At 37.5% G+C, this 23,388-nt stretch overlaps 1 protein-coding gene across 1 annotated transcript in view; it reads right to left on the reverse strand.

Moving 5' to 3' along the window:
• Positions 1–223: 223 nt before the first annotated feature.
• Positions 224–23,388, reverse strand: part of LOC121340766 — a 40,491-nt gene continuing 17,326 nt past the window's right edge. The window contains exons 14-22 of the mRNA XM_041413734.1: positions 14,223–14,382; positions 11,984–12,155; positions 10,310–10,498; positions 8,028–8,193; positions 7,082–7,305; positions 4,916–5,081; positions 3,830–4,053; positions 1,748–1,919; positions 224–417 (exon numbers count right to left, since the gene is read on the reverse strand). Of these exons, the coding sequence (XP_041269668.1) occupies positions 224–417; positions 1,748–1,919; positions 3,830–4,053; positions 4,916–5,081; positions 7,082–7,305; positions 8,028–8,193; positions 10,310–10,498; positions 11,984–12,155; positions 14,223–14,382 (1,667 nt within the window). The remainder of the gene's footprint in view (positions 418–1,747; positions 1,920–3,829; positions 4,054–4,915; positions 5,082–7,081; positions 7,306–8,027; positions 8,194–10,309; positions 10,499–11,983; positions 12,156–14,222; positions 14,383–23,388) is intronic.

A 23,388-nucleotide genomic window follows, 5' to 3' on the forward strand; every position in this document is an offset into this window, starting at 1 on the left:
AGAGATTTGCTTTGGGATGGAGAGGAGAAACACTGCAACTGAGGCAGAAATAGGGATTTCCTTTGGGATGGAAGGAGAAACACTAGAATTAAATCAGAAATAGAGATTTGCTTTGGGATGGAGAGGAGAAACACTGGAATTGAGGCAGAAATAGAGATTTCCTTTGGGCTGGAGCCTAATGCCCAATGCAGAGGAGCAGGAAGCAACCACGGAGTTCTGAGCATCACAACTTTCTGCCCTGGGCTATTTCCTCTTCCAAAGCATCGATTTGTTTCAGCAAACTCTCCTTCTCCAAGCTGGTTATTTCAAGGTAATAAGAGAGCAGATCTTCGTTGCCTTTGCTGCTGAAGAACTGCTCTTCATCCTCTGCAATCTGCAGCAGCTCCTCAGTCAAAGCATCCACTCGATCCTCCAGCTCTGAGGGGGACAGGGAATTCACGGTTTGCTCCTTGGGGCTAAAAAAAAAAAAACCAGGGAAAAGTTGAAATTAGGAGGGGAGAAATGGCAATATTAAAAGTTTATCTGCACGGGAGAAGATAAAGTTCCAGCTGTGCTCCTGCCGGAGGAAGCTGCAGCCAGATGTGCACAGGGCACCTGCAAACAGCTGTGCAGATGTGCACAAAGAGCCTGGAAAGCACAGCCGGCACCTCTGCTTCCCAAAAATCTCTGCCCTCGCCCACACAGGATCGGGGATCTCCTCCTCAGCCACAATCCCCCAAAGGTAAACTTCCTGAGGGGAAAAACTTGCAAAAAAAATGCATTTTTGTGAGCAGAAATGAGGGAATAACACGGATTTGTCACCTTGTCTGCGTTTCCTGCTGCAGGTGGGTGATCCTCGCTGCAGGTGAGGGGAGCAGGGCGGGGGATGCTGAGGGAGCTGGAGTGGTTTTCCCATTTTCTCCACTTTTTAACCCCTCTGTGCGAGCAGCAGAGGCTTTTAAAGTGCTCCTCGCAGGGAATTCACGGTTTGCTCCTTGGGGCTAAAAAAAAAAACCAGGAAAAAGTTGAAATTAGGAGGGGAGAAATAGCAATATTAAAAGTTTATCTGCACGGGAGAAGATAAAGTTCCAGCTGTGCTCCTGCCGGAGGAAGCTGCAGCCAGATGTGCACAGGGCACCTGCAAACAGCTGTGCAGATGTGCACAAAGAGCCTGGAAAGCACAGCCGGCACCTCTGCTTCCCAAAAATCTCTGCCCTCGCCCACACAGGATCGGGGATCTCCTCCTCAGCCACAATCCCCCAAAGGTAAACTTCCTGAGGGGAAAAACTTGCAAAAAAAATGCATTTTTGTGAGCAGAAATGAGGGAATAACACGGATTTGTCACCTTGTCTGCGTTTCCTGCTGCAGGTGGGTGATCCTCGCTGCAGGTGAGGGGAGCAGGGCGGGGGATGCTGAGGGAGCTGGAGTGGTTTTCCCATTTTCTCCACTTTTTAACCCCTCTGTGCGAGCAGCAGAGGCTTTTAAAGTGCTCCTCGAGGAGTAGCCTGGGCAAGAAAACAGGAGGGAAATAGGTTTTCTGCAAGAAAAAGAATGATTTCTTCAAAATTTACCTTAACTTTGAGGCCTGGCGGGGAACACTGAGTCCTACAGGTGATTTCACCAATTTAATTTGCTCATTAAGCCCAAGGAGATCTTTGACAAAAAAGGACAAAAAAGTCTGATTTGCAGGAGAATCTTGTGGATTTAAAGCTGAAATAATATTAGAATAAAATAAGGGGGAGTGGCAGGGCTTTTCTCCCTCCCTTACCTGGTGATAAATTGCTTTTTCTGTTTTCCTCCAGCATCTGGAGCACGGACTGGAGCAGTGGGATCAGTTTTTGGGGGATGAACTCCCGTGGATCACTTGGCATTTCACTGCTGCCGTAAATCCTGGGGCTCTGGGAGCTCCCAAAGCCCCGTGGGGACCCAGGGGAAGGCACCTGGAACAGCACACAGCCTCTGACACCCATCAAAAATAGGATTTTATAAAACCAAACCTCCTGGCATCCCCGGCCTTTTCTTGTAAAAATTAAATTATGGATTAATAACAGATTGTCCCAAGGCCAAGGAATGCTGCAGCAATTTAAAAACTTTTTCCTGAGGTTATTGTCCCAAACTCTGTGCTTTTCACACCCTCCAAATTAATAGAAATATTGCAAATATAATCTGAATATTGACTTATATGTAGTGTCTTTCTTGAGTAAGTATTTTGTTATTTTGCTCTGATCCCCTGCAGTTTTTGGGTGTCACCTCTTGTTTATGGACAAATTGTTTTGCTGCCTATAAAATATTAAACATCTGCTGTGCTGAAAGTGACATTTTACGTGGTTGTGCCTCAAATTTCTAGAAGAGAATTCAATTTCTTATTCCGTGTATAAATTCAATTCACCGTTCCATGGATAAATGTGATTTGTTATTCCATGTGTGAAATCAACTTGTTATTCCATGTATAATTTCAATTCCCTATTCCATGTCTATATTTAATTTGTTATTCCATGTGTAATTTCAATTCACCATTCCATGTATATATTTAATTTGTTATTCCAGGTATAATTTCAATTCACCATTCCATGAATAAATTGAATCTGTTATTCCATGTGTGAATTCAAATTTTTATTCCATGTATAATTTCAATTCACCATTCCATGTCTATATTTAATTTGTTATTCCATATGTAATTTCAATTCACAATTCCATGTATTAATTCCAATTCACCATTCCAGAATAAATTGAATTTGTTATTCCATGTGTGAATTCAAATTTTTTTCCATGTATAAATTCAATTCCCCATTCCGTGTATAAATTCAACTTGGTTTTCCATGTGTAATTTCAATTCCCCATTCTATGTATGAATTCAATTTGTTATTCCATTTATTCCATCTTTTATTTCATTTATTCCATTTATAACTCCTGCTGAGCTGAGCTCTACCTGCTCTTTTCCCCCTGTTCTCTCTTCCTCCTCCTCCTCCTCTTCCTCCCCCTTTCCTGGGGTGCTCAGAGCCTTCAGCCAAAGCTTTTTCAGCAGGGAGATTTCATCCATCACCCTGTGATACAGAACTTTCACCTGAAGTACAAAACAAAGAGAAAAGAAATAAAAATTTATAAAAATAAAATAAAATAAAAAGCTGATTTTAGGAGTGAAGGGATAATTTGGTGGAATTTCCCTTTTTGTGCTAAAGCCCAAACTGGGGCAATTTTTGGTGCAAGCACATTGATGGCAGTTAGGCTCAGACTGGGGAATGATGATTTTTCCCCACGTTATTTATTATTAATCATTAAATTAATATTTATTTATTATTTGTCTGTGATCCAGCTCCCTCTGCTGTCTTTAAAACCTCACCTGGAGCTCCCAGAGTGCCACAGGTGGGCTCAGATTTGGGCTGTGAAATGTTTTCCTATTGATTTCGGCAGCAAAATGAATATATTTACTATAAAAAATTAAAATTTTTATTACACTCATCAAGTCATTTATTCATCTCTCCTCAGTTTAACCTCCAGTGTAAAAAAATCTGCTTTTTATTTCATTTTATGGATAAAAAGTTGAAGCTGGAAGCTGAAGTCGCTTTCCAAAAATTATCAGTTCAGTACCAAGAGAAAAAAATTCCAAGAAAATCAAAATATTTTATCTTAGAACTCAACTCAAAACTCCTCTTCCCACTTTTCAGAAAACGAGCACAGATTTATTTCTCACGCCCTAAACCGCTGAAAATCGAAATCAAGATTCTACCTCAGTCAATCCTTGATGAAAAAAAAAATTACTCAGATTTAGGCTTCTCTACGCGAAAAGCAGCAGCAAAAAAATTAATTATTAATGAGTAATTATATTTTTATGGAGAATTAGAATTTTTACCTCTTCTTTGAAGCGGCCCAGGGTGGCGGTGACGGACTGGGAGTGCCTCAGCAGCAGCTCGAAGAAAACTTCGGTGTTGAAAGAATCCAGGTCCAGCGGCTCCTCGGGCTGGCCTCGCCTCGGGAGCGGGGCTGGGAACGGGCTGTCGTTAATTACGTCTGTTAATTGCAATTCATTTGCTTTGTTTGGTTTGTGCGTTGTTGCCGCGCCCCGGATGAGGCAGACTGGAGGCGGAATTTGGGGTTTGTGCTGTGTGGAACGCCCCTGGTTTTGGGGGTTTTTGGGGGTATTTTTTTGGGGTTTTGGGGTTTTTTGGGTTTTTTTCTTTTGGGGTTTTTGGGGGTATTTTTTGGGTTTTTGGGGTTTTTTGGGTTTTTTTCTTTTGGGGTTTTTGGGGGTATTTTTTGGGTTTTTGGGGTTTTTTGGGTTTTTTTCTTTTGGGGTTTTTGGGGGTTTTGGGTATTTTGGGGTTTAGGGTTTTTGGGGGTTTTTTGGTTTTTTTTTTTGGTTTTTAGGGATATTAAAAATCCTTAAGTGCCTATTTCAGTTTTTGGGGGGGTTTTGGGTTTTTTGAGTTTTAGGGTTTTTAGGGTTTTTGGGGTTTTTTTTTGTTTTGTTTTTTAGGGATATTAAAAATCCTTAAGTGCCTATTTCAGTTTTTGGGGGGGTTTTGGGTTTTTTGAGTTTTAGGGTTTTTAGGGTTTTTGGGGGTTTTTTTTGGGTTTGTTTTTTTTTTGGGTTTTTAGGGATATTAAAAATCCTTAAGTGCCTATTTCAGTTTTTGGGGGGGTTTTGGGTTTTTTTGAGTTTTAGGGTCTTTAGGGGTTTTTTGGTTTTTTTTGGGTTTTCAGAATTTTTTTTTTTTTAGGCTTTTTTTGGGTTTTAGGGTTTTTAGGATTTTTAGGGTTTTAGACTTTTCAGTTTTTAGGGTTTTTTTATTTTGGGTTTTGTTTTTTTTTGGTTTTTAGGGTTTTTTTGGTTTTTGGCTTTTTGGGGTTTTAGGCTATTTTTGGGCTTTAGGATTTGGGTTTTTTTTGGTTTTTTTTGGGATTTTTTTGGGTTTTTAGGTTTTTTTTTATTGCTGACCTGTCCCAGCAGCGCTGCAGAATCGCCCAGCCCGGTGCCGCAGCCAGGGGTGAGGTTTTTCCAGGGCAAGAACCGCTGGAATTGCGGAGGAATATCGGTGCAGGCTGAGCCGGAGCTGCCGCCGCCGGAACGCGGGGATGGGGCTGGGGCGGCCCCGGCGCGGCAGCTGCGGGATTCCAAATAAAATCAGCAAAAATTCAAAATAAGGTTAGCAAAAATTCGAAATAAAATTAGCAAAAATTCGAAATAAAATTAGCAAAAATTCGAAATAAAATTAGCAAAAATTCAAAATAAAATTCGCAAAAATTCAAAATAAGATTAGCCAAAATTCGAAATAAAATGCACAAAAATTCGAAATAAAATTCGCAAAAATTCGAAATAAAATGCATAAAATTCAAAATAAGATTAGTAAAAATTCGAAATAAAATTACCCAAATTCAAAATAAAATTCGCAAAATTCGAAATAAAATGCATAAAATTCAAAATAAGATTAGTAAAAATTCGAAATAAAATTACCCAAATTCAAAATAAAATTCGCAAAATTCGAAATAAAATGCATAAAATTCAAAATAAGATTAGTAAAAATTCGAAATAAAATTACCCAAATTCAAAATAAAATTCGCAAAATTCGAAATAAAATGCATAAAATTCAAAATAAGATTAGTAAAAATTCGAAATAAAATTACCCAAATTCAAAATAAAATTCGCAAAATTCGAAATAAAATGCATAAAATTCAAAATAAGATTAGTAAAAATTCGAAATAAAATTACCCAAATTCAAAATAAAATTCGCAAAATTCGAAATAAAATGCATAAAATTCAAAATAAGATTAGTAAAAATTCGAAATAAAATTACCCAAATTCAAAATAAAATTCGCAAAATTCGAAATAAAATGCATAAAATTCAAAATAAGATTAGTAAAAATTCGAAATAAAATTACCCAAATTCAAAATAAAATTCGCAAAATTCGAAATAAAATGCATAAAATTCAAAATAAGATTAGTAAAAATTCGAAATAAAATTACCCAAATTCAAAATAAAATTCGCAAAATTCGAAATAAAATGCATAAAATTCAAAATAAGATTAGTAAAAATTCGAAATAAAATTACCCAAATTCAAAATAAAATTCGCAAAATTCGAAATAAAATGCATAAAATTCAAAATAAGATTAGTAAAAATTCGAAATAAAATTACCCAAATTCAAAATAAAATTCGCAAAATTCGAAATAAAATGCATAAAATTCAAAATAAGATTAGTAAAAATTCGAAATAAAATTACCCAAATTCAAAATAAAATTCGCAAAATTCGAAATAAAATGCATAAAATTCAAAATAAGATTAGTAAAAATTCGAAATAAAATTACCCAAATTCAAAATAAAATTCGCAAAATTCGAAATAAAATGCATAAAATTCAAAATAAGATTAGTAAAAATTCGAAATAAAATTACCCAAATTCAAAATAAAATTCGCAAAATTCGAAATAAAATGCATAAAATTCAAAATAAGATTAGTAAAAATTCGAAATAAAATTACCCAAATTCAAAATAAAATTCGCAAAATTCGAAATAAAATGCATAAAATTCAAAATAAGATTAGTAAAAATTCGAAATAAAATTACCCAAATTCAAAATAAAATTCGCAAAATTCGAAATAAAATGCATAAAATTCAAAATAAGATTAGTAAAAATTCGAAATAAAATTACCCAAATTCAAAATAAAATTCGCAAAATTCGAAATAAAATAAAATTAAAATTTTTATTACACTCATCAAGTCATTTATTCATCTCTCCTCAGTTTAACCTCCAGTGTAAAAAAATCTGCTTTTTATTTCATTTTATGGATAAAAAGTTGAAGCTGGAAGCTGAAGTCGCTTTCCAAAAATTATCAGTTCAGTACCAAGAGAAGAAATTCCAAGAAAATCAAAATATTTTATCTTAGAACTCAACTCAAAACTCCTCTTCCCACTTTTCAGAAAACGAGCACAGATTTATTTCTCACGCCCTAAACCGCTGAAAATCGAAATCAAGATTCTACCTCAGTCAATCCTTGATGAAACAAAAAAAAAAAATTACTCCGATTTAGGCTTCTCTACGCGAAAAGCACCAGCAAAAAAATTAATTATTAATGAGTAATTATATTTTTATGGAGAATTAGAATTTTTACCTCTTCTTTGAAGCGGCCCAGGGTGGCGGTGACGGACTGGGAGTGCCTCAGCAGCAGCTCGAAGAAAACTTCGGTGTTGAAAGAATCCAGGTCCAGCGGCTCCTCGGGCTGGCCTCGCCTCGGGAGCGGGGCTGGGAACGGGCTGTCGTTAATTACGTCTGTTAATTGCAATTCATTTGCTTTGTTTGGTTTGTGCGTTGTTGCCGCGCCCCGGATGAGGCAGACTGGAGGCGGAATTTGGGGTTTGTGCTGTGTGGAACGCCCCTGGTTTTGGGGGGTTTTGGGGGTATTTTTTGGGTTTTTGGGGTTTTTTGGGTTTTTTTCTTTTGGGGTTTTTGGGGGTATTTTTTGGGTTTTTGGGGTTTTTTGGGTTTTTTTCTTTTGGGGTTTTTGGGGGTTTTGGGTATTTTGGGGTTTAGGGTTTTTGGGGGTTTTTTGGTTTTTTTTTTTGGTTTTTAGGGATATTAAAAATCCTTAAGTGCCTATTTCAGTTTTTGGGGGGGTTTTGGGTTTTTTGAGTTTTAGGGGTTTTAGGATTTTTAGGGTTTTAGACTTTTCAGTTTTTAGGGTTTTTTTATTTTGGGTTTTGTTTTTTTTTGGTTTTTAGGGATATTAAAAATCCTTAAGTGCCTATTTCAGTTTTTGGGGGGGTTTTGGGCTGTTTGGGTTTTAGGGTTTTTAGGGGTTTTTTGGTTTTTTTTGGGTTTTCAGAATTTTTTTTTTTTTAGGCTTTTTTTGGGTTTTAGGGTTTTTAGGATTTTTAGGGTTTTAGACTTTTCAGTTTTTAGGGTTTTTTTATTTTGGGTTTTGTTTTTTTTTGGTTTTTAGGGTTTTTTTTGTTTTTGGCTTTTTGGGGTTTTAGGCTATTTTTGGGCTTTAGGATTTGGGTTTTTTTTGGTTTTTTTTGGGATTTTTTTGGGTTTTTAGGTTTTTTTTTATTGCTGACCTGTCCCAGCAGCGCTGCAGAATCGCCCAGCCCGGTGCCGCAGCCAGGGGTGAGGTTTTTCCACGGCAAGAACCGCTGGAATTGCGGAGGAATATCGGTGCAGGCTGAGCCGGAGCTGCCGCCGCCGGAACGCGGGGATGGGGCTGGGGCGGCCCCGGCGCGGCAGCTGCGGGATTCCAAATAAAATCAGCAAAAATTCAAAATAAGGTTAGCAAAAATTCGAAATAAAATTAGCAAAAATTCAAAATAAAATTCGCAAAAATTCAAAATAAGATTAGCCAAAATTCGAAATAAAATGCACAAAAATTCGAAATAAAATTCGCAAAAATTCGAAATAAAATGCATAAAATTCAAAATAAGATTAGTAAAAATTCGAAATAAAATTACCCAAATTCAAAATAAAATTCGCAAAATTCGAAATAAAATGCATAAAATTCAAAATAAAATTAACAAAAATTCAAAATAAAATTAGCAAAAATTCGAAATAAAATTAGCAAAAATTAAAAATAAAATCAGCAGAATTCGAAATTAAATGCTCAAAATTCAAAATAAAATGCGTGAAAATTCAAAATAAAATTATCAAAAATTCAAAATAAAATGCACAAAATTCAAAATAAAATCAGCAAAATTCGAAATTAAATGCGCAAAATTCCAAATAAAATCACCAAAATTCACACTAGAATTCACCGAAGTTCAAAGTAAAGGTCACAAAGTTAGTAAAACAATTCCCTTTTTTTTGGTTTTACAACTCCCATTCATGTGCTTCGCTCACCAGCGTTATCCATCATCACCCTGAGAGCCTGGTTTCTAATTATTAATAATTAATAATTTATTCTAAACCAGCAGAATTAGTGATCCCAGCTGAAAGCGAGGGAAGGAAATGAAATTATTTCTTGCATCTGCTGGGTGAATAAATCGCATTTTCTGTCATTACCTCAGGAGGCTGCAGGGAAAAAAACCCTAATGAGTTCAGAAGTGTTTTGGGATGGACGAGTTGTGAGTTCATTGTGTAAAATCTTAAAATATTCTAAAAAATTGGGGTTAAATTTACTCACTGCCAGTGCCAGGGAGGTGGCCAGCGGCAGGAGAAGTGCAGAGCTCATATATAATATGTATGATATTTTTTAAAAAATTAGGAACAAACAAACTGTGAGTTCATTGTGTATAATCTTAAAATATTCAGTTAAAAATTGGGATTAATTTTACTCACTGCCAGTGCCAGGGAGGTGGCCAGCAGTGGGAAAAGTGGGGAGAATATAATATAATATGATTAATATAATATAATATAATATAATATAATATAATATAATATAATATAATGTAATATATGTACTATATATATATTACAATCCAATAATATGTTTGCATTAATTACAAATAAATTAATTGCACTCACTGCCATAGCCAGGCCAGCCAGCAGCAGCAGCAGTGCAGAGCTCATGTATAATATAATGTAATATAATATAATATAAATAATATAATATATATAATATAATATGATATAACATAATATAATATATAATATATAATCTAATCTAATCTAATCTAATATAATATAATATAATATCATATATAATATAATGTAATACAATATATGTAATATATATACATATATATATCACACTCCAGCATTCCATTTGCATTAATTACAGACCAATTAACCGTACTCACTGCCATCCCCAGGCCAGCCAGCAGCAGCAGCAGCAGCGCGGAGCTCATGTTTAATGTAATATATAATATAATATAATATAATGTAATATATGTAATATATATATATATATATCACAATAATGTAATCCATTTGCATTAATTACAGACCAATTAACCGTACTCACTGCCATCCCCAGGCCAGCCAGCAGCAGCAGCAGCGCTCATGTATAATAAATAATATAATATAATATAATGTAATATATGTAATATATATATATATATCACAATCCAGCAATCCATTTGCATTAATTACAGACCAATTAACCGTCCTCACTGCCGTCGCCAGGCCAGCCAGCAGCAGCAGCAGCGCTCATGTATAATAAATAATATAATATAATATAATGTAATATATGTAATATATATATATATATCACAATCCAGCAATCCATTTGCATTAATTACAGACCAATTAACCGTCCTCACTGCCGTCGCCAGGCCAGCCAGCAGCAGCAGCAGCGCTCATGTATAATAAATAATATAATATAATATAATGTAATATATGTAATATATATATATATATCACAATCCAGCAATCCATTTGCATTAATTACAGACCAATTAACCGTCCTCACTGCCGTCGCCAGGCCAGCCAGCAGCAGCAGCAGCAGCGCGGAGCCCAGCGCGGCCAGCGCTGCCCGGTCGGGGCCCAGCTGCAGCTCCCGGTCCCTGGCAATTCCCACCTGGACAGCCACGCCGGGCGTGCTGGGCAGGAAGGGACCGTCCTGGTGGCACCGGGCCCCCGCCGGCAGCAGCCGCACGTACTGCAGCGACAAGGCCACGTTTGCAATTATTTCCGCTTGCAGTTATTGCATTTCTGCACTCACGCTGGCCCGTTTCCAGGAATTGCCCCATTTCCCCCTGACTTTTATTGCTGGGCTATAAAAAAATCTGCTTGCTGTTGTTTTTGCCCCATTTCCCCCAACATTTATTTCTGTGCTTTAAAAATCTGCTCACTGTTGCTTTTGCCCCATTTCCCTCCAACATTTATTTCTGGCTATAAAAAATCTCACTGTTGGTTTTGCCCCTTTTCCCCCCAACATTTATTTCTGGCTATAAAAATCTGCTTGCTGCTGTTTTTGCCCCTTTTCCCCCGTTATTTATTTCTGGCTATAAAAACCTGCTCGCTGTTGTTTTTGCCCCTTTTTTCCCCGAACATTTATTTCTGGCTATAAAAAATCTCACTGTTCTTTTTGCCCCTTTTCCCCCGGTATTTATTTCTGGCTATAAAAATCTGCTCACTGTTGGTTTTGCCCCTTTTCCCCCGGTATTTATTTCTGGCTATAAAAATCTGCTCACTGTTGGTTTTGCCCCTTTTCCCCCGGTATTTATTTCTGGCTATAAAAATCTGCTCACTGTTGGTTTTGCCCCTTTTCCCCCCAACATTTATTTCTGGCTATAAAAAATCTGCTCATTGTTGTTTTTGCCCCTTTTCTCCCCAACATTTATTTCTGGGCTATAAAAATCTGCTCGCCGTCGTTTTTGTCACTTCCAAACTTTCACCTGGAGCACAAAATTCTTCTCAAAGAGGCAAATTATGAATAAAAAATTAAGATTTTCTGGGTGTGAAATCAGAAAGCCAGTTAGGGTTTTGTGTCCCCCTGCAGGTACTTCACCACAACAAGTTAAGATTTGGAATTATTTCAATTTGGAATTATTTAATTCTTGCACTGTCCAATTCGCAGGAATTGCCCCGTTTTCCCCTGACAGGAACAAATTCACATTTATTTCTTACATTTATTACATTTTCCCCTCACAGGAGCAAACTTTACATTTATTTCTGTGCTCATTTTTATTTTTGCAGCTCCCAAACTTTCACCTGGAGCACAAAATTCTTCTCCAAGAGGCAAACTATAAATAAAAATTTAAGATTTTCTGGGTACAAAGCCAGAAAGCCAGTTAGGGGTTTGCGCTGGCATCACAAAATCAGATTTGTAATTATTTAAATTCATTTTTGTACTTACAGACTCAAATTTGCAAGAATTTATTTATTCCTCCCATTTATTTCTGTGCTCTAAAAGGATGCTCATTGTTATTTTTTATATCTTCCTGCACTTCCAAACTTTCACCTGGAGCTCAAAATGCTTTTCGTGCATTATAATTTTATATATAATTTTATAAACTATAACTGTAATTTATAATTTCGGGGAAATTATAAATAAAAAAGAAAGATTTTGGCGAAATTTAAAATAAAAAGAAGGATTTTGGGGAAATTCTAAATAAAAAAGCAGGATTTTCTGGGTACCAACCATCCTCTTGTGCTTGTTGCTGCTCAGCTGGAGCACGTAGGTGCCGGGGGCCTGGAACTGGAAAAGGAACAGGAGGAATTTCTGGGAATTTCTGGGAATTTCCCTCATTTCCTCCCTCAGGCTCCGGAAATCTCCCCAGTCAAATTCAGCATTTGTGTTGTACAGGTTGTTTCTAGGAGGGGAAATACAAAAAAAAAATTGTCTTGTAGTTGCTTGTTTTATTTTAATAATTTTTCCTTCTTGGCTGATAAATGGGTGGAGATTTCTAAATTCAGAGTTGTTACACCATGTGTAAATTCAACTTGTTATTCCATGTGTAAATGCATAAATTTAATTCACCATTCCATGTATAAATTCAGTTTGTTATTCCATGTATAAATTCAATTCACCTTTACATGTATAGATTTTCCATGTGTAAATGTATACATTTAATTCACCATTCCATGTATAAATTCAGTTTGTTATTCCATGTATAAATTCAATTCACCTTTACATGTATAGATTGAATTTGTTATTCCATGTATAATTTCAATTCACCATTCCATCTATAAATTCAGCTTGTTATTCCATATATAATTTCAATTTGTTATTTCATGTATAATTTCAATTCACAATTCCATGTATAAATTCAGCTTGTTATTCCATATATAATTTCAATTTGTTATTCCATATATAATTTCAATTCACAATTCCATGTATAAATTTAATTCACCATTCATGTATAAATTCAATTAACCATTCCATGTATCATTTCAATTCACAATTCCTTGTATAAATTTAATTCACCATTCCATGAATAAATTCAATTTGTCATTCCATGTATAATTTCGTTTATTCCATCTATAACTACACCAGTAATTAAGGAGCATCGGGGGGATTTCGGGATTTCCTGCCCCAGCTTTGTTTTGGGATGATCCATCCACCTCTTTTCCCCACAAATACAGCAATTAACCCTGAGGAGCAGGAATTTTTATTTACTGTGCAAAAAGAGTTCTAGGTCAGAAACAGCATCACAAGGCATCAGGAGCAGTAAGCAGAGATTTAATTTTGCCTATTTCGATGAGTAAATGTGAATTTCTTGATGATTTAAACGCTGTGAACAGCTCTCTCTGTGGAAAATACACGGAATTATTTTTAATAATGAGAATTTTCCTGTTCCCTGCCGTGTTTCCTTTCAGTTCTGTGCTGGAATGTCACCGTCATGTTTTCTGGGAAAACCCCCTTGCCCAGGATTTTCTCCTGGGAAGCCGAGGAGCTGCAGCTTCTCCTGGAGATTGTTTATCAGAAATGGGAATTGATTTTCCTAGTGACCGATCACAGCCAGCTGAGCCAGGCTCTGAGTCAGCCACGAGTTTTTATTATCCATTGTTGCTGAGCCTTCTGATGGATCTCTTCTCTGTAGTTTAGTATAGTTATAATATAATATAATATAATATAATATAATATAATATAATATAATATATCATGTAATATAATATATCATGTAATATAATATATCATGTAATATAATATATTACAATATAATATAATATAATGTCATGTAATGTAGTATGATATAACATGGTATAATGTGGTATAATATAATATAGTGTAATATAATATGGTATAATATAGTATAATATGATATGGTATGATATAATATAATATAATATAAATAATGCAATATAATATAATATAATATAATATAATATAATATAATATAATGTAATATGATGTAATATGATATAGTATGATATGGTATAATATGAAATAATATGGTATAATATAATATGGTATACTATACTATAATATAATATAATATAATATAATATAATATAATATAATATAATATAATGCAATGTAATGTAATGTAGTATAATATAACACGGTATAATATGGTATAATATAATATAGTATAATTTATTATGGTATAATATAGTATAATATGATATGGTATGATTAATATGATATAGTATGATATGGTATAATATGGAATAATATGTATAATATAATATGGTATAATATAATATAATATGATATGATATGATATGATATGATATGATATGATATAATACGCTATAATATAATATGATATAATATGATAATTAATCAGCCTTCTGAGCACAAGGAGCCAGATCCATCTCTTCCCAGATCCCACAGAGCCCACCCTGGTGACAGCTGAAGCATCTCGCGGCTGCTGTGGGGTTGTGCGAGCCGGGCTCCTTTGCTACATTGATATCAAATAGAAATCGGTACTCACACGTCATAAAGGGGGAAGTGCTGCGGGGTGCTGAGGAAGAGGAGGGTGGCGCTGCCGCTGACGCAGGTGATGGGGTTGGGGATGCCCAAAAAGAGGGGCCGGGATGTGGAATTCGGGGGGCTCGGGGTGGGATCCCGGCACTCCGCGGGGCCAGGGGCGTCTGGGGAGCACAGAGCAGCCTCAGCAAAGAAATCCTTTTTATATTCGTAAGTGGGTTCATGAATGAATAAAAATTTATCCATTCATAAAAATATAGAAATAAATAGATATATAATATATAAATATGTGAATATTTATATATAAATATATAAATATATAGATATAAATAATAGATACAATAAATAGTTAAAAATAATGAATTTTTCTGGCCTGGAAAAATAATATATATAGCTATATAACCATATATTAAAACCCCCTACATATATATATGCAAATTTAATTTTATATACAACAATAATATTTAATTTTTATATATTATACATAAATATATAAATATTTTTAAGATATAAAAATAGAATATATAAAATTTTAAAATAGAGATTTGTAAATACTTGGAAATAAATAAAAAATAATGTATGTATATATAATTGTATATATACTAAAAAGCAGTATTTAAACATTAAATATATATACATTTAATTTTACATATAATAATATTAAAATATATATTTTTATATAATTTCTATGACTGAATAATATTGAAATTTCTATATATTATATATATGCATACATGTAACTTTATTTTTTATTTATGTTACATTTAATTACAATTATATTATGTGTAATTTAGCTCTGCCCCAAGTGTGGAATGTGAACAGAAAAAACCCCAGCAGCACCTCAGGAGCAGCACGGACACACTGAATTCTGCTTTTTTGGGCATTTTCCGAGGGAATTCTGAGGGTAGGGGCTGCGTGCTCCTGACAAAATTTAGAAATTAATTTTAAAATATTTTTATTAAACCGAAATTGAGGAGCTTTGCAGGAGAGCTCACCTGGAGCTGCTGCCGAGGGAGGATTCGCTGCCTGAGGTGCCGAAGCCTCATCCTGCACCACGAGGTCGTGAATTAATTGAGGGTCAGGGTTATAAACCCCTAAAAATCCTTTCCCTGGAGTGATTAAAAAAAAAAAATCAATAATTTCTGGTTTTCAGAATTAATTTTGCTCTGAATTTTGCTTTTCCCCTCCAGAGTATCTGCTCAGCAAAGCCCCCAAGCTCTAAACCCATACGGGAGCATTTTTAGCACATTCTTCTCATTCTAGGGCCATTTGGAAAATATTTGAACATTTGAAAAATAAATTTTAATTAAAAATGATTTTTTTTTTAAATGAAAACCCTTAGGTTTTTTTTTTGGGTCCAGCAACTTGGTTGAAATCAATGAACCTGCACAGGGGGAAATGGTTTTTTTCTGATGCTGAGGTTCTTTTTTTTTTTTTAATGAAAACCCTTAGGGTTTTTTTTTGGATCCAGCAACTTGGTTGAAATCAATGAACCTGCACAGGGGGAAATGGTTTTTTTCTGATGCTGAGGTTCAATTTTCTGGCTGTGCAAACTGTGCTTTTTGGCCTGGATCTGGATTTCTGAGGGAAAAAACTTTTTTAACTCCTTTAAACTTTACTTGGTAAAATTGAAATTAGTAAAATATATACTTTTTTAAAAAAATAAAATAAATACATTAAAATCTCAATTGAAATCAATGCAAGTAAAGGAGCTGAGAAGGGATTCCAGCTCTGTTTATTTAGGAAGGAAACCCTTGAATATTTTACCTGTTCTACTGAAAATACATGAATTTCCATTTGAAATACAGAAATTTCCATTGGAAATACACAAATTTCCATTGGAAATACATAAATTTCCTTTGGAAATACTCAAATTTCCATTGGAAATACATAAATTTCCTTTGGAACTACACAAATTTCCTTTGGAAATACATAAATTTCCTTTGGAAATACACAAATTTCCTTTCGAAATACACTAATTTCCATTGGAAATACACAAATTTCCTTTCGAAATACACTAATTTCCATTGGAAATACACAAATTTCCATTGGAAATACACAAATTTCCATTGGAAATGCATAAATTTCCTTTGGAAATACACAAATTTCCTTTGGAAATACACAAATTTCAAACGATTCTTCTGGGGCTGAGCAGGATAAATTTTTTCTGGAGTGCTGAACTTACATTTTTCTCGGGAATAAACCTGGATATTTCTCATTATTTGTGTTTTAAACCCCACAGAATGGCTTTTTCATGTGCAAACCCCATTAAACACCCTGATAATTCCTTTCCCTCACCACTCATCTCCACGACGTGCGCCGGATGGATTCGCTGTCCTGCAGCACAAACATCTTCCAAAGAGAAATTTGGTGTTGGCAGAACTTTCCTTAAGTTCTCTAAGAAAACAACAGTCTGAAAGAAAAATAATTCAGATTATTTTTTTTCTTTTTCAACCTAAATTTTTTTTTTTCTCATGGTTGAAACAGAATCAAAAAGCGATTTAGGTGTGTGATAGAAAAATGTTTGTTTGTTTTTTGTTTTTTTTTTTAACAACAGTCTGGAAGAAAAATAATTCAGTTTTTTTTAAATTTTCTTTTTCAACCTTAATTTTTTTTTTCCCTCATGGTTGAAACAGAATCAAAAAGCGATTTAGGTGTGTGATAGAAAAATGTTTGTTTGTTTTTTGTTTTTTTTTTTCTGGTTCCATTCTAGGATTTTCTGAGCAAAAAAGGCAGAGCCTGAGAGAAGAGTTTCTTTTTCAACCTTAATTTTTTTTTTCCCTCATGGTTGAAACAGAATCAAAAAGCGCTTTAGGTGTGTGATAGAAAAACATTTGGGTTTTTGTTTTTTTTTTTCTGGTTCCATTCTAGGATTTTCTGAGCAAAAAAGGCAGAGCCTGAGAGAAGAGAGAGATGGTGGAAATCAGAATTTTTGTCACCTTGCTCCCGTTGCTGTGGGTGATGAAAAGCTGAGGTTTTTTCCCTGCACAGCCCAGCTGCAGGGTGGATTTTTGTTGTTTTCTGCACTGGGAATTGCAAACCCTCTCCAGGCTGTCCGAGCGGCAAACGCAGAGCCCCAGGAATTTGTCATAGCCTTGGAAATCCCTGGGCACAGCACAGACCTGGGGAGAGGGGGGGAAACAGCAGTGCCTAAAAATCCAGAATGTCCTAAAGCTGGAAAAGAGATAAAAACTCCTCAGAAAACACAAATAACCCATGGGCGCCATGCTGGGTGTGCCCTGGAAGGGAAGAGCTTGGGAAATTTGCTTTTTTGGGGTGTTTTATGCCTGGTTTTGAGGATTTAACAAAAAAAAAAAAAAAAAAAAAAAAAAAAAAAAAAAAAAAAAACGCCTTTTTGTTTTGGGGAGCCCTGGAAGGGAGCGCTAAGGAATTTTGCTTTTTTGGGGTTTTTTATGCCTGGTTTGGGGATTTCACAGAAAAAAGAAGACAACATAATGCCTTCTGTGTCTGGGAATTTTGCTTTTCGGGGTATTTTCTACCTGGTTTGGGGATTAAAAAAAAATAATTTTTAAAAAATTAGTGTGCTGTGAGTTCCTAAAGCTGGAAAAAAGGTAAAACCTCCTCAGAAAACACAAATAACCCTGGAGTGCCACGCTGGGTGTGCCCTGGAAGGGAGAGCTTGGGAAATTTGCTTTTTTGGGGTGTTTTCTGCCTGGTTTTGGGGATTTATAAAAAGAAAAAAATCAAAACCTGAATACCTTGTGGGAGCAGTAGCGAGCCCATCCTCTCTTGGTCAGGCACTGCCCCTCCTGGTGTGCCTGGTTTAGGGCATTTAATAGAAAAAAAATTAAAAAACATAATGCTTTCCGTGTCTGGGAATTTTGCTTTTTGGGGTATTTTCTACCTGGTTTGGGGATTTAACAAAAAAAAAAAAAAATTAAAAAAAAACCTGAATACCTTGTGGGAGCAGTAGCGAGCCCATCCTCTCTTGGTCAGGCACTGCCCCTCCTGGTTTCGGGAGGCTGAGTCCCGGCACACGGGGTAGGTTTTCCTGACACAGAGATTTCCATCCCTCCCAGAGCTCCTAAATCTGGGGGGGCAGGTGCAGAGCGAGTCACTGGGCTGGAAATTCAAACACAGATTTTTTAGGGACCTGCAGTTTGTGTCCACACACCACCCCAAACCTTCCAGGGAACGGGGGAGCATTGATGTCACCCCGAGAAATTCAGAATATTTGTAAACCTGGTGTCCACACGCCACCCCAAACCTTCCAGGGAACGGGGGAGCATTGATGTCACCCTGAGAAATTCAGAATATTTGTAAACCTGGTGTCCACACGCCACCCCAAACCTTCCATAGTTTCAATATTTATTTCCCTATATTTCTTAGTTTGAATATTTGAAAGATATAATTCCATTTCGAATGTATTTCATATATATAATATATGGAATTGAATGTATTTCTTACATATTGAAGGAGGAGGATTGATGTCACCCCGAGAAATTCAGAATATTTGTAAACCTGGTGTCCGCACGCCACCCCAAACCTTCCATAGTTTCAATATTTATTTCCCTATATTTCTTAGTTTGAATATTTGAAAGATATAATTCCATTTCGAATGTATTTCATATATATAATATATGGAATTGAATGTATTTCTTACATATTGAAGGAGGAGGATTGATGTCGCCCTGAGGAATTCAGAATATTTGTAAATCTGGTGTTCCCACCCCTTTTGCTACTGAAAATGAGATAAAGAAAGAAAGTAAAGGTGAGGATGAGCAAAAAGTGAATTTATGCTGGTGGATCAATGGGAATTCTCCTGTATGTGATAATGAGTAATGTGATGGTTGACTCTCACAATTAAAATGCAAATATCAGGTACATTTGTTAAGAGAAGTTTTATAGCCTTGTATAAAGTGATGTTATCACTTATATAAACACTTTTATATGGAAGTTTTATAGCCTTATATAAAGTGATGTTGTCACTTACATAGACACTTTTATATAGAACACATGATTCTCAGAAGGCTGATCAATCTTTTTATTATTCTATACTTATTAAGAATCCTGTCGCCCTCAGAGTCTGATACAGTTTGACCCCATTGGTCCTTTAATTAAAACACCACCATTGGCCAATTAAGAAATCACCCTTTGATGAACAAATCCCCATAGCACATTCCACGTGTGCGCAGCAACAGGTGCAGCAAGAGAAGACAAGAATTTTCATCATTCTTTTCCCTGATCCTCTCACAGTGGACAATTTATCACAGGACAACACCTGGGAAGGTTGTGCCTTGCTCTCTGAGCGGAGTCACCATCCCTGGGGGTGTTTAACACAGCCTGGATGGGCTCTGGGGGCCAGGGTTGGGCGAGGTGTTGGGGCTGGGTTGGACTCGATGGTCTTGAAAGTCCCTTCCAATCTGGTCAGTCTGTGATTCTGTGATTTTGTGAGTCTGTGATTTTGTGATTCTGTGATTATGTAACTCTGTGACTCTGTGAATTCTGTCATTCTGTGACTCTGTGATTCTGTGACTCTGTGATTCCATGAATTCTGTGATTCCGTGAATTCTGTGACTCTGGGATTCTGTGAATTCTGATTCTGTGACTCAGAGAGAGGCTGCCCAGCTGCTCTCACACACCTGGAACACCTGTCCTGGCCCCAGCACACACCTGGAACAGCTGTCCTGACCTGGGCACACAGCTGGAACACCTGTCCTGGCCTGGGCACACACCTGGAACACCTGTCCTGGCCCCGGCACACACCTGGAACACCTGTCCTGGCCCCGGACACACACAGGTGCTCTCACACACCTGGAACACCTCTCCTGGCCCCGGCACACACCTGGAACAGCTGGCCTGGCATGGGCACACCCAGGTGCTCTCACACCCCTGGAACCCCTGTCCTGGCCCCGGCACACGCCTGGAACAGCTGTCCTGACCTGGGCACACAGCTGAAACACCTGTCCTGGCCTGGGCGCACACCTGGAACAGCTGTCCTGGCCCCGGGCACACACAGGTACTTTCACACACCTGGAACACCTGTCCTGGCCCCGGGCACACACCTGGAACACCTGTCCTGGCCCCCGGCACACACCTGGAACAGCTGTCCTGGCATGGGCACACACAGGTGCTCTCACACACCTGGAACAGCTGTCCTGGCCCCGGGCACACACAGAGCTGCTCTCACACACCTGGAACCTGTCCTGGCCCCAGCACACACCTGGAACAGCTGTCCTGACCCCGGGCACACACAGAGCTGCTCTCACACACCTGGAACAGCTGTCCTGGCCCCGGCACACACCTGGAACAGCTGTCCTGGCCCCGGGCACACACAGGTGCGCTGTCCCTCGGCGGGCTGAGCCGCCCTGGAGCCGCAGGACAAGCAGGAGCTCTGGCCGGGCCGGGGGTTGAAGGAGCCCGCGGGGCAGGGCTGGCAGCCGCGGGCTGGCACCGCCGCCCCGTCCGGGCGGAACGTCCCCGGCGGGCACGGCACTGCTGAGCTGCCGTTCCCTCCGGGGCAGAAAAACCCTGGGAACAGCAAAAAATTCCTGTCAGCTCTAGCTCTGCAAACAGCTGCAATGGGGGCGTCTGTAGTTTAGATGTTGCGGCGTGTTTGTGTTGTAAATGTGTTAAATGCATCCTGCTTCAAATGAAATATTCCCTAGGTTCAATGTTTGAAATATAGAATGTACTGGTGAATAGATTTAATATATATAAAATAGATATAATATATATATATAACAAATATAATATAAATATGTATAATAGATAAAATGTATTAATTACATAATATATAATTATATACTATTTATTAATTATATAGTATATAAAGTGTATAATATATAATATTATACATGAAATTTCATATATATTTCATATGTATTTCATATATATTAATGTATATAGAATATATTTCATATATTGAATATTGAATATATTTCAATATGGCATATATTTCATATACATTCAATATTGAAATGTTGAAATACAAATATATTAAACATCGTTAAACATATTGAAATAAAAATATATTAACCAACAAAATATTGAAATAAAAATATATCAAATATAATTAAACATATTAAACAATGAAATGATAAAATAAAAATATATTAAGCATCATTAAACATATTGAACATTTTAATATATTCAATTAGACAAAGGAGAAAGGAACTCTTCTGAGATGTGACAGACAATGACAATATTTTTAGACAACATTTTCTGAAAATATTTTATGACAATAAAATCCAGTGCCCTGCATTTGTTCTCCAAGCTTTTTTACCTGTTACCACATGAATTTCATCAAGCCCGGTCAATTATCTGAGAATTACAGCAGCAAAATTCAGCCTGATTACATTTTTATTGCGGAATATGTGACTGAGAAACAAACAATCAGACAAATGATCCCCAGGTACCTGCTGGGCAGGCGGGCAGGCTCTGCTCTCCTCTTCTGCACTGAACCCCACCTGGGCACTCCTCATCGTTTTGAGGCTGTGTTTCCCCCCTGACTCCAGGCAAGGCTGGAAAGAGAGAGAAAAAGAAGAGGAAAAGGGCCATGGATTTACTGCCCTGAGCAGCTTGAGTGGGTGAGAACAGAGGAGTGAGGAGAGCTTTCCTTTCCTGCTGAATATTTCATGGCAGGGAGAGTGAAAAGATTGGTGTGAAATATTTATGGGAGTTATCTGAGCCCCACAGGCCACAGAGCAGAGCTGGTCCCTGCCCTGCCCAGGAATATTCCTGTGGAATAAGGCCAGGGAAGGGCTGGTTTGGGATTCTGGAGTTTGCTCCTGGGCCAGCTGGAGTTTCAGGGTCCCTAGGGCAAGACTGGGGTTGGAAAATGATCATTTACCACATTTACTTCACTTACCTCAGTCCACAAATCCTCATTTACCCCATTTACCCCATTTTCCCCATTTATTATTTCCCCCATTGTCCCCATTTACCCCATTACCCCATTTTCCCCATTTATTAATTCCCCCATTGTCCCCATTTACCCCATTTCCAATTTACCTCAGTCTACAAATCCTCATTTACCCCATTTACCATTTACCCCATTTACCTCGTCCACAAATCTTCATTTCCCCCATTTCCCCCATTTACCTCAATCCACAAATCCTCATTTCCCCCATTAACCTCATTTTCCTTATTTACCCCAGTCCCCAAATCCTCCTTTACCACCAGGGATCAGCAGTTAGTGTGGGATCAGCTATGATTTTGGGATATGCTCCTCCTAAACTCTGCAGCCTAAAGCAAAAAATATCTGTTGAGAAATCGGCGTATTTTTGGAATTCTCTATGAAAAATTAATTATCCACCACTGGGTTGCCCCCTGTGGTTTTCAACACCCGCAGTGCAAGTCAGGGACCTGGTTTGGGAGGATTTCTGGGGGTTTTGGAGTTGACAAAGCCAGGCAGGGCTCCTTCAGCTCGGAGTTATTCCCACAGCAGAGGGCAGCCTGGCTCCCTGCAGGATGGGGAAGAGGGAATTGATGCCACATTTATTTTTTTTTATTTCTGGGACCTCCCCCTGTTCATCCAGAGCAGAAATCCAAGCCCTGCCTGCCTGTTCCACACTGGAGATGCCCCACATCCAGCAGAGGGTTCATTTTTCTCGTGGAGGAATTTATAATCAAATAATCCAGAGCCTTTCTGGGTGAATTTTCCCGTCTGCTCATGATAAATGCACATTTTTCTTTAATTCCTTCACACGGCTGCTTGTTCAAGGACCTGCAGCTGGGTGGGCTTTCTAGGGACACAACAAATGAGGGGTTTGCATATTTTGATTTATTTTGAGCGGCAGTCTGGGAAGAAAAACAGAAGAGAGGGGTTTTCAAGGAGAGGAAATATTTATTTGTTTGCCAAAGTTAGGAGCGCGATTAAAGCGGGAATGTGCAGAAATTGTCAGAACCTGGTGTTCCTTGGACAAACCTCTGAGGTTTCAGTGAAGGATTTTCACACACAGAAAAGCCTGGACTCCGCAGCCAAAGGCTGTGCAAGCGCTGAAACTTGAGTTTTACAGCAGGATTTGCTTCCACCCGAATTTCCCGTGCTGTAAATCGCAGCTGGAGGAGCCCAAACTCTGCTCCTTGCTTGGGTTTGCATTCCCTGAGCGTGCCTGGAGTTGCCCCTTGGGAGGAATCCTGGGCAGAGCCTGGAGCTGCTGCCTCTCCCCTGGCCCTGCAGGGCTTTGCTTTGCCTCGGGGCAAAT

Source organism: Onychostruthus taczanowskii, unplaced genomic scaffold (assembly GCF_017590055.1).
Source record: "Onychostruthus taczanowskii isolate IOZ18803 unplaced genomic scaffold, ASM1759005v1 scaffold43, whole genome shotgun sequence".
Lineage (NCBI taxonomy): Eukaryota > Metazoa > Chordata > Aves > Passeriformes > Passeridae > Onychostruthus > Onychostruthus taczanowskii.